We start from the raw sequence: 15,984 nt of genomic DNA, 5'->3' as shown, positions 1-15,984 counted from the left end.
GTGTAAAGGTATTATTTTGACATCTAAGAATGTTAATCGCAGAATCGTTTGTGATGTTGTTAATGGAATTTACTTACACAATTGATATTTCCTCTATTAATAATAGAGAAATTTCTTTTAAGTGGAGAAATATCTAAACTAGGTTTCATAGTTGAAAAATATCTAAAATTGTACTTTTGATTCAAAATCGGATAAAAATATCATTTCAGTCGATTTTTCCCTCTTTCACTCAATCCCGCATTTTCACTTAAAATGATTTTCGCTTTTTTTTTTCCTTTTCAGATTTAGGATTCTTAAGCTAAACATGACAAAGATGGTAAGATTTTGAATTTGAGATTTTTTTTCCGATGAAACACGATGATTTAAGAAAAAATCCGATGAAATTCATAGCTTTTTCCGATGAAATACGATGATTTACGATGAATTTCAAAGATTTGATGATTTGGATCGGTTTTGAAAAAATTAAGATTTTGAATTTGAGATTTTTTGTATGAAACAATGATTTAAGATGAAATTCGATGAAATTCATAGCTTTTTCCGATGAAATACGATGAAATTCAAAGATTTAAGATGATTTTCGATGATTTCATATGAAATTAAAATATTTAAGATGATTTAAGATTATTTCGGATGATTTCTGATGATTTAAGATGATTGCGGATGATTTTCGATGAAATTCAAATATTTAAGAGGAAAAAATGTGGTGAAAGAGCAATTTTGTCTGATTTTTGGTCAAAAGTCTAATTTTGGATATTTTACAACTATGAAGTTTTGTCTTGATATTTCTGCACTTTTGAGACTCAGAAAATGAAATTTCTCTATTAATACTTCATTTTGTGATACATACTATAATATATATATCTCTTTCTCTTTCTCTCTCTCTCAATTCAAGAAAAAAAAAAACCCGTATCAATTTTTTTATCCACCTCAGTTCAGGATTCTTAGAGCATCTCCAATGCTAAGAGTTGACAACCTTTAACACAGCACCAAAATAATAATATATAATTGTATCTCTCTTCCACATCACTAAATTGGTAACTTTTAACAAAATCACTCCAATGCAAGTTGCCCACCATAATTCTTTTACCTTTTTTTTATTGTTTACAATTTTTTTTATAAATTAGATTCATATGATAAATTTAAAAATAAATATAATTAATTAAAATACAAGATTGCACAACAACCAAAAAAAAATTAAAAAAATAGACTTATATAATAATTAATTTTTATTAAAATAAAAATCATAACATTTTTTTAGAGAAAATCATAACATGCAAACGTACAAGCATAGTGCTTGCTGACACTATTGTAAATTGAAAGTAGAAAAAAGAAAAATTAAGTATATATTGTACAGTTGGAAGTTAAGACGAAATAGGACTCTGGAAGCACATTGATATTTTGTGAATAAAAGTGAAAATGCTTCAGAAGCTACAACGGGTTGATAAAAAAAAATAAAGTTGAAAATTGAATAAGACAAATAAAATAGATAGTTGGGAGTTGGACTTTTTATTAAAAAATAATAAAATAATACTAAACATTTCACTTGACATCGGTGCCAAAAAAACAACAATGACAACTTAACTCTCTTTTTATATTGTCTCCAATGAGTAGGCAACAATAAATGTCATCCATGTCATCTTTTTGCAACTAAAGATCATAGACCTCATTAACAAAAGAAAAGTGCTACTCATTGGAGATGCTCTTATTAAGTCGTGTTAAGTTTTTGTCTGTACAAAACGAAAATCATCATTTTAATGATCATCGAACTGCAATTAATTGAATATCCCTTCCCTTTATCAGCACAAAATGAACGATCACTAAATAGTGTTTAGTTCTAGCTTCATTTAGATTTAGGTATGTGGTGTGTCATGTACTAAAATGCTATTCTCTTCTATTCATGAGTTTTACCCACAGCTCCTTGCAATATATATATATATATATACAAAATCTGGTTATATTGGGTAATTCCGGGTCGGGTATAAAGCTATTTATCCACCCAAACAAAAGATCCCACGGCTCATCTTTACATAACCAACATACATACCCGCCATTTTTAAAATTCAGTTTACAACTTATCCATTTGAGAGAGAGAGAGAGAGAGAGAGAGAGAGAGAGAGAGAGAGAGAGAATACTATAAGAAGATCAATGGGTGAAAAGCAGTGGAGCTCGGTAGAGAGAATATGCTTTTATCTTCTCCGACAAACAAACACCAGATCTTCTCTCCTTCAAATCCACGCTTTCATGCTCCGAAACGCCCTCCAAACCAATGTCAAACTTGCCGCCAAGTTCATCTCTGTCGTCGCTTCACTTCCCTCACCCCTCGCTCTGCTCCGAAACGCCCGCCACGTGTTCGACAAAAGTCCCCACAGACAACTCGGCGATCCTTTCCTCTGCAACTCCGCGATCGAAGCCTACTCAGCCGCAGGACAGTTCTCTCGCTCCCTCGCTCTCTACAAAGACCTGACAAGAGACACGGGTTTCGTCCCAGACGGCTTTACCTTCTTGGTCCTCGTCAAGGCTTGCGGTTCGAACATGGCTGTTCGAGAAGGCGAGCAACTACACAATCACGTCGTTAAAAAAGGGTTTCTCTCTAATTTGCACCTCGTTGCAGCGTTGGTCGAAATGTACGCAAAATTCGCAAGGAAAATCGGAGGTATGGTTTGTTCGAGGAAGCTCTTTGATGAGACATCCGAGAAAGACTCGGCCGTGTACAACGCGTTGATCGATGGCTACGCCAAGACGGGAGATATGAGCTCCGCTAGAGATTTTTTTGAAGCCATGAAGAAAGAGAGGAACGTGGTGACGTGGACGAGCATGATCCACGGGTATTGCCATGCGGGCAATTTAGAATTCGCTAGGTCGTTATTCGAAGCAATGCCCGAGAAGAATCTTGTGTCTTGGAACGCGATGATGAGTGGGTATTGTATGAACGAAAAACCCGGTGAGGCCTTGAGATTGTTTTATGAGCTTCAGGCTGATGCTTCATTTGAACCCGACGAGGCAACGATCATGAGCATTCTTTCCGCTATCGCGGACCTGGGTGCGCTAGATTCAGGCCGCTGGGTTCACCGGTTTGTTCAGAGGAAAATGTTTTGCGCACATTCCCGCATAGGAACCGCGCTCGTGGACATGTACTCCAAATGTGGAGAAGTTTCCGAAGCCAAGAGAATCTTTGACGAGATTCCCGAGAAGGAAATCGTCTCATGGAACGCGATGATCAACGGCTTCGCAGTGAATGGCTACGGTACAGAAGCATTGGAACTATTCTCCGAAATGAGACAACGTGAGAATAGTATAAACCCTAATCACATCACGATTCTCGGGGTTTTATCCGCTTGTAACCACTGCGGTCTTGTAGAGGAAGCAAAGAGACTGTTCGAGGAAGCCACGGAAAGGTTCGGCTTGGTATTGGGAATCGAACACTACGGATGTATGGTCGATCTCTTGGGAAGAGCCGGGTTGTTGGACGAAGCGGAGAGGTTGGTCGAGACCATGCCTTTTGAGCCCAATGGGGTGATTCTGAGCTCTTTCGTTTCCTCGTGCGGGCATTTCGGGGACGCAGAGCGGGCCCAGAGATTCCTCGGGACCGCGGCCAAGCTCGAGCACTCGAATTTCGTGGTGGCGAGAAATCTGTATGCTTTGGAGCGGAGGTGGAGCGAAGCCGAGGAGGCTTCGATGAAGATCGATGGAGGAGCGACCAAAGAGGCCGGTCTCAGTGCCGTCGAGGTCGGTGGTATGGTCTCAGAATTTGTCTCCGGAAATGGATTGCATCGTGATCGTAGCCAAATAGATTCGACTCTGGAGACGTTGCAGATTCACATGAAAGATCCTCAGAAAGGGTGTTTGTACTCTGCGTCATGATAGAAGCTTCTATGACAGGAAAAAAGAAGAAGAGAGAGAAGTGGTGTTTTTTTCTTTTGTCATAGAATATAGTACAAAGAGTAACACCCAAATATTCTCTCTCAAAAAAGTTGAAGGTTAGTTTCAACTTTCAAGCAAAGAATCAGAATTTCTGTCATGGATACCTTTCTTACACTAACCATTTCTTTATATGATGATCTTTTGAGTCCTATTGCACAATCTTATCTCACCACTCAGGTATCGCCGAAATGGGGATGGTAATGAGTTTCATGGGAGGAGGTTTCATGGGAGGAGGTTTAATGGCAGGAGGTTAGTGAGTTAATTTTATGTTTTTTTTATATCTTAATTGATTTCAAATGTCTCTCTTCTGAGATCTCAAATGTTGAATCATCGTCGCAGGAATGTTATCATCGCGGCTTTTACACATGATAACAGGAACGTTGTACGATAAACTCATTGAGAAGACCATCCATACCGAGGATCAATTCCACATGGCCGTCCTCGACATGTTCAAGTAATTAAAATAAAAGGTCTTTTCTTTTTTACAAAAGCTTCATACACATTCCCACATATTCATAACAGAAGAAAAAAAAATCCAATCTTTCTTAAACCAGCACTCTCAACTCGGCATTGCCTGGAAAACACTACGACGCTCCACCACGCTCCGAAGTCGAGGTCAGTGCTCGACTTCACAGCCGACTTTTGGGTTTTGTGTTTTTTGGTTTGACAAAGGGCGTTGTTGAAGCAGGCCGTTTTCAAGAGTTGGGATAGCGAGAGTGATCCAGAAGAGAAGAAGAGGGTATTCGTGAAATTCATGAAGACGAAAGTGAATGTGAACAAAATGGATGTGCCGACGGTGATCGCCGGAGTAGTGACGCCGCCGGTGGCCATGGCTGCCAAGCGAGCCGGAGAGAATGTTCCGCAGCTTAAGATGATCAAAGCCGTCCCCGATGTCCTCTTTGTCCCTTCCGCCACCGTGCTCGCTCTCTTTTCGGTCAAGGTTGGAACAAGGGTTATCAAGTCAATGGCTTCTTCACCTTGTACAAAATGAAATTTCCACTTTTTTTTTCGTTACTGTTTCCTTTGATGATTTCACTTCATATCCAATTCGTTTGGCACAAAGTTTGTATTTTCAGAGAGAAAAAATAAACCCTTTCAAACTTTTCATAAATTCAATAATGGCTATCATAATAGGATTTTGCTTCGTCTATCATCGTCAGCAGGATATACAAGTTTTATACAGCTCACGAGAGAGAGAGAGAGAGAGAGAGAGAGAGAGAGAGAGAGAGAGAGAGAGAGAGCAGGAAAACTAAATTACAGCGGACTCTCTACTACTCGGAAACTCTTGAGACCCAATGAAGTCATTCCCAAATCACTTTTAACTTCAACCAAGTTGTGCTGAAAAAACTACCGACTTCACTTCATCCTCTAGAACCCATCTTTCGTTTTCTCTTCTTTCCCTTTGCTCTGCCACTCGAAGCTTTGGAAGGAAGCGAGTCAGCTTCTGGAACCGAAGTGTGATTTTCTATCCGCTCCTTCGACACGAGAGACTTCCCTCCAAACTGATGTCGAAACTTTTCGAAATCCTGCAACTCTTCTTTTGCTAGCTCGTTGTCTATCAGCACGTCCTCACTCTGCACACAACATCGATAAATAACTCTTCTGTACAAACAAAATGTATTTTAAAGGCCGATGAAAAAGCAGTTAATTCACGGAAAAGAGAAATCTACATTTGCAAATAAGCCCCCGACCTGTAATCTTTTTTCGGTTCCATTTACCTGCGAACAACTTGGAACCGACCTGCCACAAATCTGTTCATCTCCCATATTTTTCCCGCAAGTGTTCTGAGAGGCGAAACGCACAGTCTCTGTATTTAATCCGTCTCCAAATCCAGATGGGGCGTTGGGATTTTGTGCAGTATTCCCCAAGGCGCTTTGGCTTATGGCGTTGCTCAATCTCTTGATCGAATTGATCTTTTCCGTGTGTGTGTAAACCACCACATCCACACGAGTGATCAACTTTTTGACTTGCGACTGAACCGTTTCAATGCTGCGAAAAAGATCCTCAAAATAACTCTCCTCGTCTCGTGACTCAAGCGAGAACCCTTCATTCGACCCAACTTCACTGTTGTGGTTAGTTCTCGTACCTGCAAGTTGAAATACAAAATTCAGACTGAGAAGCAAATGGCTGCAAAGCGGACAACCTAAAGAATCCATACCCGGGTTCCCAGTATCATCTTCCAAAGCATCGCCATCAGGAAGAAACTTCTTGTTCTCTAGAAAGAGGAAAAAAAAAAAAAAAGACACGGAAGAATGAAACACGCGCATAGTACAAAACCCGAATAAAAAAAGGAAACATAAACAAAATAAGTTACCGTAATATGAGAAAAAATTGTGCTGGGACATGTATGACTTGGTATCAACCGTCTCTTCGACTCTCTTCCTTTTGTGTCTCTTCATGAGTTTATTCATCCGGTTTCGACTCTCCTCGTCGTACTCTGCAAGTTCCTTGTCATATTGCAAAGCCTGCAATTCAAGTTCCTTCATTCGCAATTCCATCCATTTACAACGCCACATGAGAGGACGTATAAACTTCCTCCAGTGAGTCGTCAATTTCTTGTTCCTAGAAAATTCAAGAAAGAAAACGCATATATATGGTATTCAATCAAGCCAAGAAACAACAGATCCAAAAAATTAATGCTTGAAGCCACAAAGCCATAAAGAGAATATTTCACCTTGTTCGGAACGTATTGTAACAACCATCGAAACCGGGCGTTGGATTTTGCTCGCAACTGAACCCCGACTCGGCTTCGTCTCCCTCGAAACCATACTCTGTCACCGACTCTGTGTCGCTGAATGAGCTTGAAGCCTCGGTAGTGTCGGCTCTGTCACTCTCGCCCGTTCCAACTTCACAGAAATGCGTGGCTTCATTGATGTTCTTATCCAAGTTCTGAGTTCTATCTGGTTCAAGAAATGGTTTGGCAAGTGAGGGTTCAGTGTCGAGGCTTTTGCCCTTACTCTGAGGGATACTTGGGTTTTCCTCGCAGATAGAAGAAGCTTTCTCTGAAGCTTCAAGCTTCGGTTTGAGATTCAATTCGGGGCCCATATTCCTGAAAGCTCTCGACAAGTCAGTTCAACCGTAACGGTTTGTCTAAGCAATAAAATAATCATTCAACATTCCCGATTCGACTAAGATTCCGTGTATAAGTAGTATTTATAAAGCATATGCCACTTATACCGCGTAAAAACCCGATAACGGTTATATAACGGAATTAGACTAAATACAACAATTGGGTTATCTGAATCCGAAGAAAGAGATCTATGTGACAGACTGTAGCATTTGCAATGTATGGAAGTTCTCTCTAAGAGGAAAAGAGTAATCTCAAAAGAAAATTTATGGTCAAGGCTTCAGCTTAATCAATTTCGACACCATCAATAAAAAATAAAAATAAAAAATAAAAAAAGGCTTACAATATTCCTCCAGAAGACTTTTACAAGTATCAACACTAGATGAACTTGAAATTTAATTGACTGAATTATTTTTTCAAAAATGAATAATAAAATGATTACTCTCTAGTCTTTTTCCACCATCTTCTTCAACACTGACGCTATTAATGAATAAATAAATAAATGAAAATATTCTAGGCGTTCTTGTATATGCAATCCTGATATTTAATAATCGCTCTTCCCTACCCAAAAAACCAAACGTAGAATTCGAGTTTCACAACAACGAAGCTGAAAACCCCTTAAAAAAATTAAAATCGGAAGCATTTGAAAAGATATACAGAGAAAAGACACTTGAAATATTAGGGAAAATATTTACAGGCGTAAAGGCATGATAAGTTCACCGGTTGTCGACGGAGAGAGAGAGAAGCGACAGAGAAAAGCCAACCTAACACGAACAGAGAAGAAAACAACGAACTACCGAATGAACAAACCAAGAAAAAAGATCCAATTCAATTCGGGTCGTAATCAAAAGATTATACCGTCTCACGCTATTAATTGTGCTCTTGTTTTTTTTTTTTTTTTTTTTTTTTTTTTTTTCCGGTACTTTCCAGTTTTGTATTTATAGATGACTGGTTCACGCTTTATATTAAAATATTTATTTTTTATGTTTCAAGTGGTTGGTTTAAAATTAACAGCTAGAAAAATTCTCCTCTAAAGAAAAAATAAAGTGGTATTTGCATCTTATGTCACAAATTGGCAATCCAATTGCAAATAAGTCACATACAAAATTTTTAGAAAGTTTTAGAGGAAGATGAAGTGATTTTTAATGAGGTATTGTAAAAATTCAGAAGACATGGAGTAACTAATAAAAAGATTAAATGATGAGAAAGAGTAATTTGAAATTTGCACATGTGACACGAATGTAAATACGTGACACAAATGCAATTTTGACAATTTTGTGACACAAATGCAAAAACCCGACGAATTTGTGACATTGACGCAAATTTCCCAAAAATAAAAGAAGATTTGATATTTTTTCGGCCTTACATATTGTATATTATTTTTATGGAAAAATGATATGAAATAGCCAATTCAAACTATGACTTTTGCAAAATAGCCATAGTTTTATTAGGTATAGCAAAATAGCCAATTGAGAGTACTACGACTTTTAATCCTGGCTCGATTAATTTTAATCCGGGTTTCATAAAGCTTACATTCTGTCTTTATAATTCGCTGGGATTAAATTTAATCCAACCTAGATTAATCTTACTTGAGCTAATTTGCTTATAGTTCAGAAACTATGACTATTTTGCAAAAGCTTAAATTCTATTTGGCTATATAGTCGCTTCACCCTATTTTTATACCAATGAAGTAGTTCTTTGAAAGAACTTCTTTCCGAGCAAAAAAAATAATATATAATGAAGTTTGAATATGCCAAAGCTTGAATATTTAAGTCAATGAAGTAGTCCTTTCCGAGAAAAAAAAAAAGAAGAGAGAACTTTGTTGAGTTGTCTCGGTCTCGGACTCGGGATTGCAGAGCCATAAAATCCATATTATAAATGATGTTTAATTAAAATTACAGACTTTTATATTTTTTTCGTTAAATTGGTCAATTTATAATTATAACAATCTAACTCCTGTAACATATACAATGAATTAAATACATGAGACAAAAGACTTAAACTCAATAAAGTAAAGATTGTATCTTAAAACATTATTAACATCTTTGCATTCGATTTTACAAAGTTGATAGATAACTTCACATTTGAAGTTCATGATAAACATAGACATAAAACACTAGTCTTTGTTGGTTTGATTGTGAAATTGTATTAAAAGTTGTGCTAAAGCCGCTAAAATAAACTCGAGCGAATTATAGAGTGCATCTATTTAAAAATTGAGAAAATAACACATTTATACCATGTGTTTTAGTGAAATGTCGAGTTTAACCTTCGGTTTTCAAAAATATCGAGTTCATACCCTCTGTTTAACTAAAATGACGAAATTATACCCTCTGTTTAACTAAAATGACGAAATTATACCCTGAAATAGACAACAGTGTCACGAATATTCTTTTGATTGACTTTTCATTGACGTTGACTATAATATTTATATATAAGCACCAATTATCTTTATTCATTCGCGCCATATATGTAATTTATTTAAAAACTAAAAAATAAACAACAGTCTCTTAATCGTGAAGAACACAGAAAGAGGCAAAGGGGTAAACATCGATAGTTGATAGTCATCAAAATCGCATATTCGAACAGAGAATCCAGGATTTAGAGTTACAATTCGAACACGGAATGAAGTCATTTCTTAGGAGGTATGAGTTTTATTATTTAATTTCAATTTAAGGCTATTTTTATTTCAAAATTGAGAATTTGGAAGTTAGGGCACTGATTTAGATTTGATTTGGTTTTTCTTATATAAGAGTTAATATCAATGAAAGAGAGATTTGTGACGCTGTTATGCATTTCATGGTATAATTTCGTCATTTTAGTTAAACAGATGGTATAATTTCGTCATTTTAGTTAAACAGATGGTATAATTTCGTCATTTTAGTTAAACAGAGGGTATGAACTCGACATTTTTGAAAACCGAGGGTTAAACTCGACATTTCACTAAAACACAGCGTATAAATGTATTATTTTCTCTTAAAAATATGACATCACATATTCAAGTAGTGACCTAATTTGTTGGCTTTTATTTTCATAATTTATGATTCTTTGTATTAAATGATACGCCAAAAAAATACAAAGAAATAAAATTTAAAAATGATTCTAACCAATAAGTTGTTTAAATGAGTTGAGGAATGGCATAATGATAACAGATTATTAAGGAGGCGCTCTAGCTTACTAGCCTTTTTAAAACTTAAAATTGTGAAATAATCAATGTTTTAGTAATATTTGGTAATTAGCCAATGTTAATCGCGTTTTTTGATTAGCACTAAGAAACGTCCGTGGTTCGATCTAGGGCCGGACCCTATGACCGCACGTAGGTTGGATTTGGTGAAGTTCTTCTCTTCTCGTCGTGTTCGTGTTATTCGGATCTTTGGGTCTCCGGGTCCTTGAGTTTCTGGGTCTTTGGATCTTCCGCGGTCTTCGTAGTGTTCTTGAGTCTTTGCTTCTTTGAGTCTTCAACCCTTTGAATCTTCCATGTTCTTCGTGTTTCTCACGTGTTCATCATGTTCTTCGGGTCTTCGAGTGTCCGGGTCTTCGGATCTTCGAGTCTTCGGATCTTTGGATCTTCCACGTTCTTCGTGTTCTTCGTCGGATCTTCGAATCCTTGCACCTTCACCTAACCACAAAGAAAATGTGAATCTAGAGGGACACAGAGGGTTTTTCCTCGGCGCGCGCTCCGACGCTCAACATTAGTCGTGTTGTATTATGTTCTTGGTGAACGATTTGTACTCGTCTATATGTTTTCTAGAGAGAGAAAGAAGTGGTGTGATTTTTGTAGAGTTTTGACAAGTTGAGAGAAACTTACTTCGTGTTGTGAATGAGTGAGGTATTTATAGGAGCCAAGGGATTTGGTGAGAAGTACTTGGTTTGGGTGGTGGAGATGGCCGGGTGGTCTTGACCGAGCGAAGACGACCGGGTGATCTTGACCGCATGATTTCGGCCGAGTGAAGATGACCGAGTGGTCTTGGCCGAGTGAAGATGACCGGGTGATCTTGGCCGAGTGAAGATGACCGGGTGGTCTTGGCCGAGTGAAGATGATCGGGTGATATTGGCCGAGTGAAAACGACCGGGTGGTCTTGGCCGAGTGAAGACGACCGGGTAGTCTTTGACCGAGTGAAGATGACCGGGTGAAAACGACCGGGTGGTCTTGGCCGAGTGAAGACGACCGGGTGGTCTTTGGTCGAGTGAAGATGATCGGGTGGTCTTTGGCCGAGTGAAGATGGCCGGATGGTCTTCTTTTTTTGCCGACCGGGTGGTCATTTTTGTGGCTTTGTCTTGAAGATTTGTCAAGAAGTCTCGCTTGAAAACATTCGTTGAGAGTCTCTTTTGAAAGACATTTTATGAGAGTTGACTCGGAGCTTGGCGCGTGAATTTGTTTGTAGGCTTGGGCCTTGTGTATGGGCTTGATGTTTCGTTTTTTTGCTCTCAGGGTGTTATTTACACCATGTGAAAATAACGGCATAACAGCCAATCTTTGATGAAATAAGACATAATTATCCTTATTTTTTTCCCCTAATTCTTTGTCAAAAATAAATGAAATGAAAATAATTTATCTATACCTAAATACTCTTTCTCTCTCTCTCTCTCTCTCTCTCTCTCTCTCTCTCTCTCTCTCTCTCTTTTTGTTACATATTTAGCCACGACGGAGGTAAAAAAAACAGTATTGCAGTTAATAATCGGTAATAATTGTTAATAGAAATCTATTAACAGTTATTACCGACTATTAGTTAAAGTAGAAACCTATTAAGAGTTATTAACAACTATTAATTGTGCTTTTAATGTTTTTGACCTTCGACCATGGCTAAAAAATGTGACGAGAGAGAGAGAGAGAGAGAGAGAGAGAGAGAGAGAGAGAGATAGAACGTGAAAATATAGAGATAGAGACAGAACGTGAAAATAGAGACAAAGAAATAACTGAGATCCTAATAATTATGGATTTTGAATAATAAATTAGATTTTATTAAATTTCAAAAATAAATTATATTATCTAATTAATAAGGGTAAAAATAGTATAAACAATGTGCTAGGAATAAAAAAATCTGAAACGTATGACAAAATGAAATTCTTAGGTTTGAATAGGTTTATTAGTCAGTTACAAATTTTTATTAATGGGGAAAAAACTAAAGAACTACAATTATTTTTTGGACATTGTAACTTTGTAGTAAAAATAAATTATAAAATTGGGATGTGGTTAACGTTTACAAACGTTTAGCACTATACTCCATGATAATTATATTTGACTTAAATATCCTCGTATTAAACATGTTATAATTAACAAAAAAAATGTAAATAATTTAAAAATTCGACAATTAATGACAAGTGTTATGGGCTTCGAATTTCTAGAAAAATTTCAACTTGACTTTTTTAATTAAAAATAAAATTTTCACAAATTTTTGTTTCTTAGTTTTTCTCTGCAAACCCAAAAATCCATATTAATCTTCATTAAATTTCCATTTATTTCCAAAAAAAATTACATAAAATTTCTAGTTTTTCGTAGAAAAAACTTGGAGTATCACTGAGAAGAAATGACGACGATAATGACGACCCTGAAGTTTTATTATGTCTTGGTCTTGAAAATGCGGATAAAAAATCACATCTCGCCTGTGAATTGAAAATGTATCAATGGTAGACTCCGGCGGAATTCTACAGTAGTAGACAAGACCTTCCATCCAACACAATGAATCTATTTTTGAAGCTCTCCTAGTCACGAATCTGTAAGATTTGTAATCACTCAATTTCAAGTTCATATGAGAAAGATATGGTTTTTTTTTGAAGTTTTGATGAGGAAAAAAAACAGTATACTAGAGAGAAAGAGTGACGAACTCTAGTAAAAAAAACGGTTGGTTTAAACGAATGACAAAATTGAAAATTCAAATGGCTTATTTAGGTGTCACATCATCTGTTTGACTATTTTTTAATAAGTTTTCAAATGCTGGCTATATCCAAAACGTGATGACCTAGTAAGTTATAAATTTCTTTTTTTTTCCTAAAATATAAAAATGTATATCTAATTTTTTTATAATGAGTTCGAACGCCTAAATGTCATTGTCTAGAAAAGAAAGAGAGCAGTGGATTGTAAACTTTTTGAAGAAGTTGGTTGGTATAATAGAAGAAATAATTTTAATTCATCAGCTTTTTTAATGATTAATTGTCAATATAAATATTACCCTTATATTCATAAAATAATTATATAAATAAATATTATAGTTGTCATTTAATAACAAAGTGATTTGGAAACCAAATCTCTCATCATCTTATAATTTATTTATGTCTTTTTTTTTTTTTGAGAAATGACAATATTGATCAAGATTACATGATATAGCAGTGCAAAACGCATGTGGCACTATTGACCAAGGTTACATAATTTAGAATAAATCTTAAGGGGGCATGCATTTCTGCATCTCATGGGACTTGAACCCATGACCTCTCAGGTATGTGCGTAATTATCACTAGACCAACTTAGCTACTGTTAAGCCGTTTTTTTTATTTAACATTCGAGGACACGTGGCGTGCTTGGAACAGTCACGTGCCTAGTGTTGGGTCGGCCCAAATTACTTTTCGAAAGTCCAAAGGGCTCAAGGAAGTCCGGGATTAAGCCCAGAGCGTCCAGGAGCTTCAGAAGATCTTAGAATCGTAAGAGGGAAACAACGCTTTGCTTTCTTCTTCGTCGGGGACGCGTTCTTCGTCCTTGATTCCCGACCTGCCTCCGCCGTGTCGGAAAGGGTTTTCCGACGCCTCCTCACCTGGGAAAAGAGAGAGAAGTGAACTAAAGGACCGCGGAGGGGTTTCCTCCGGCGGGCACTCCGACGCTCAACATTAGTCTAGGTGTCTAGCTTTTGGTTCTAGAGAGAAAAGAAAAGGTTTTTGTAAGTGTGAGCCAACTTACCTCCAAATGGAAAAAATTGAGGTATTTATAGGATTTTGAATGTGAAAAGTTATGGAAACTTGGTCGGAGGGACCCTCCGGTTTCATGAGCTTCACCGGAAGGATCCTCAGGTTTTGTGAGCTTTGCCGGAAGGATCCTCAGGTTTTGAGAGCTTTGCCGGAAGGTTCCTCAGGTTTTGTGAGCTTTACCGGAAGGTTCCTCAGGTCTTGTGAGCCTCACCTGAAGGTTCCTCAGGTTTTGTGAGCTTTACCTGAAGGTTCCTCAGGTTTTGTGAGCTTTACCGGAGGGAACCTCAGGTTTTGTGACGACGTCGACCTGACGAGGTCGAGCTGAGGCCGAGCTGCCGAGGTCGAACTGACGTCGAGCTGAAGCCGAGCTGCCGAGGTCGAACTGACGAGGTCGAGCTGACGAGGTCGAACTGACGTCGAGCTGAGGCCGAGCTGCCGAGGTCGAACTGACGAGGTCGAGCTGAGGCCGAGCTGCCGAGGTCGAACTGACGAGGTCGAGCTGAGGCCGAGCTGTGGCCGAGCTGCCGAGGTCGAACTGACGAGGTCGAGCTGAGGTCGAACTGACGAGGTCGAGCTAAGGCCGAGCTGCCGAGGTCGGACTGACTAGGTCGAGCTGACGAGGTCGAACTGACGTCGAGCTGAGGCCGAGCTGCCGAGGTCGAGCTCATAGGTCGAGCTGACGAGGTCGAACTGACGAGGTCGAACTGACGAGGCGAGCTCGGCTTAGGCGAATTGGCGAGCTCGGCCTAGGCGAACTGGCGAGCTCGGCCTAGGCGAACTGGCAAGGTGAGCTCGGTTTAGGCGAACTGGCAAGGCAAATTGGCGAGCTCGGCCTAGGCGAACTGGCGAGCTCGGCCTAGGCGAACTGGCGAGCTCGGCCTAGGCGAACTGGCGAGCTCGACCTGGCGAACTGGCAAGGCGAGCTCGGCTTAGGCGAATTGGCGAGCTCGGCCTAGGCGAACTGGCGAGCTCGGCCTAGGCGAACTGGGAAGGCGAGCTCGGCTTAGGCGAACTGGCGAGCTCGGCCTAGGCGAACTGGCGAGCTCGGCCTAGGCGAACTGGCGAGCTCGACCTGGCGAACTGGCAAGGCGAGCTCGGCCTAGGCGAACTGGCGAGCTCGGCCTAGGCGAACTGGCAAGGCGAGCTCGGCTTAGGCGAACTGGCGAGCTCGGCTTAGGCGAACTGGCGAGCTCGGCCTAGGCGAACTGGCGAGCTCGGCCTAGGCGAACTGGCAAGGCGAGCTCGGCTTAGGAGAATTGGCGAGCTCGGCCTAGGCGAACTGGCGAGCTCGGCCTAGGCGAACTGGCAAGGCGAGCTCGGCTTAGGCGAACTGGCGAGCTCGGCCTAGGCGAACTGGCGAGCTCGGCCTAGGCGAACTGGCGAGCTCGACCTGGCGAACTGGCAAGGCGAGCTCGGCCTGGCGAACTGGCAAGGCGAGCTCGGCCTAGGCGAACTGGCGAGCTCGGCCTAGGCGAACTGGCGAGCTCGGCCTAGGCGAGCTCGGCTTAGGCGAATTGGCGAGCTCGGCCTAGGCGAACTGGCGAGCTCGGCCTAGGCGAACTGGCAAGGCGAGCTCGGCTTAGGAGAATTGGCGAGCTCGGCCTAGGCGAACTGGCGAGGCCGAGCTGAGACCGAGCTGACGAGGTCGAACTGACGAGGTCGAGGTCGAGCTGAGGCCGAGCTCGACTTGTCTTAATTCCGGGCTCTATTCTTTGGGCCGGGGTCGCCATGCACCCTTGGTTGAGTTGGGCCTTGATGTTTTTTGGATGGGTAAAAATCCCACACTGTGAGATCCGACTTTTGTACACGTCAGCTTCTGTAAAAATTTCCTCTTATCAATAAATAAAGGAAATTTTCTTCTCTCTCCGTGTGGAATGAGTTATAAAATTCACGATCTCTCTCGTTTCAGTTATTAGAGATGTCCTCTCTATATTTTCTCATTCTACGTTCTAAGTGGAATTTTAGAATTTCGGAAGGAATTCATTATATATTTGGATGAATCAGTAAGGAAATGGTGAGTTTTGATAATCCGAATATAAGGAAAAGGATTTTTGAAAGCACTTGAATGTTGGAATAAATTTAAGTGCTTGAGAACGAAGGAA

The 15,984-nt window shown here is 39.6% G+C and overlaps 3 protein-coding genes across 7 annotated transcripts; 2 read left to right on the top strand and 1 right to left on the bottom strand.

Annotated features, from left to right (window-relative positions):
• Positions 1 to 2,088: 2,088 nt before the first annotated feature.
• AHG11 (Pentatricopeptide repeat (PPR-like) superfamily protein) lies at positions 2,089 to 3,892 on the top strand. Its single transcript, XM_089612168.1, has one exon. It carries the CDS (start codon positions 2,146 to 2,148, stop codon positions 3,859 to 3,861), a length of 1,716 nt encoding a protein of 571 aa, XP_089468294.1. The 5' UTR covers positions 2,089 to 2,145; the 3' UTR covers positions 3,862 to 3,892.
• Positions 3,866 to 5,032, top strand: LOC149400607 (calcium ion-binding protein). Its single transcript, XM_089612169.1, has 5 exons — positions 3,866 to 3,977; positions 4,099 to 4,170; positions 4,261 to 4,375; positions 4,476 to 4,536; positions 4,610 to 5,032. Exons 2-5 carry the CDS (start codon positions 4,110 to 4,112, stop codon positions 4,910 to 4,912), a joined length of 540 nt encoding a protein of 179 aa, XP_089468295.1. The 5' UTR covers positions 3,866 to 3,977; positions 4,099 to 4,109; the 3' UTR covers positions 4,913 to 5,032.
• LOC149400606 (uncharacterized) lies at positions 5,023 to 7,898 on the bottom strand. 5 transcript variants are annotated; one of them, XM_089612167.1, is made up of 7 exons: positions 7,847 to 7,898; positions 7,684 to 7,752; positions 6,596 to 6,970; positions 6,236 to 6,483; positions 6,080 to 6,136; positions 5,613 to 6,007; positions 5,023 to 5,495 (listed from the first exon to the last, which is right to left on the bottom strand). In XM_089612167.1, the coding sequence occupies exons 2-7, from the start codon at positions 7,695 to 7,697 to the stop codon at positions 5,283 to 5,285; spliced, it is 1,302 nt and encodes a 433-aa protein (XP_089468293.1). In that variant the 5' UTR covers positions 7,698 to 7,752; positions 7,847 to 7,898; the 3' UTR covers positions 5,023 to 5,282. The 5 variants fall into 5 exon arrangements, with proteins under 5 accessions (XP_089468293.1, XP_089468291.1, XP_089468290.1 ...); XM_089612165.1 differs by having other exon boundaries at positions 7,659 to 7,752; positions 7,847 to 7,890; XM_089612164.1 differs by having other exon boundaries at positions 7,659 to 7,890.
• Positions 7,899 to 15,984: the final 8,086 nt, after the last annotated feature.

Source organism: Urtica dioica, chromosome 4 (assembly GCF_054948205.1).
Source record: "Urtica dioica subsp. dioica isolate 48M chromosome 4, U.dioica_male_clone48M_v1_H2, whole genome shotgun sequence".
In the NCBI taxonomy this organism is placed as follows: Eukaryota; Viridiplantae; Streptophyta; class Magnoliopsida; order Rosales; family Urticaceae; genus Urtica; species Urtica dioica.
Note: the sequence above shows the minus strand (reverse complement) of the source record. Positions and strands in the feature narration are given on the sequence as shown.

Bases quoted from the DNA above. Each gene is read 5' to 3' on its own strand.
- LOC149400606 (XM_089612167.1), bottom strand. The intron at 6,137-6,235 runs GTAACTTATTTT...TCCTCTTTCTAG, and splicing joins CAATTTTTTCTCATATTACG to AGAACAAGAAGTTTCTTCCT. The intron at 5,496-5,612 runs GTCGGGGGCTTA...TGTTGTGTGCAG, and splicing joins GAACCGAAAAAAGATTACAG to AGTGAGGACGTGCTGATAGA.
- AHG11 (XM_089612168.1), top strand. From the start codon at position 2,146: ATGGGTGAAAAGCAGTGGAGCTCGGTAGAGAGAATATGCTTTTATCTT.
- LOC149400607 (XM_089612169.1), top strand. From the start codon at position 4,110: ATGGGGATGGTAATGAGTTTCATGGGAGGAGGTTTCATGGGAGGAGGT. The intron at 4,171-4,260 runs GTTAGTGAGTTA...TCATCGTCGCAG, and splicing joins AGGAGGTTTAATGGCAGGAG to GAATGTTATCATCGCGGCTT. The intron at 4,376-4,475 runs GTAATTAAAATA...TTCTTAAACCAG, and splicing joins GCCGTCCTCGACATGTTCAA to CACTCTCAACTCGGCATTGC.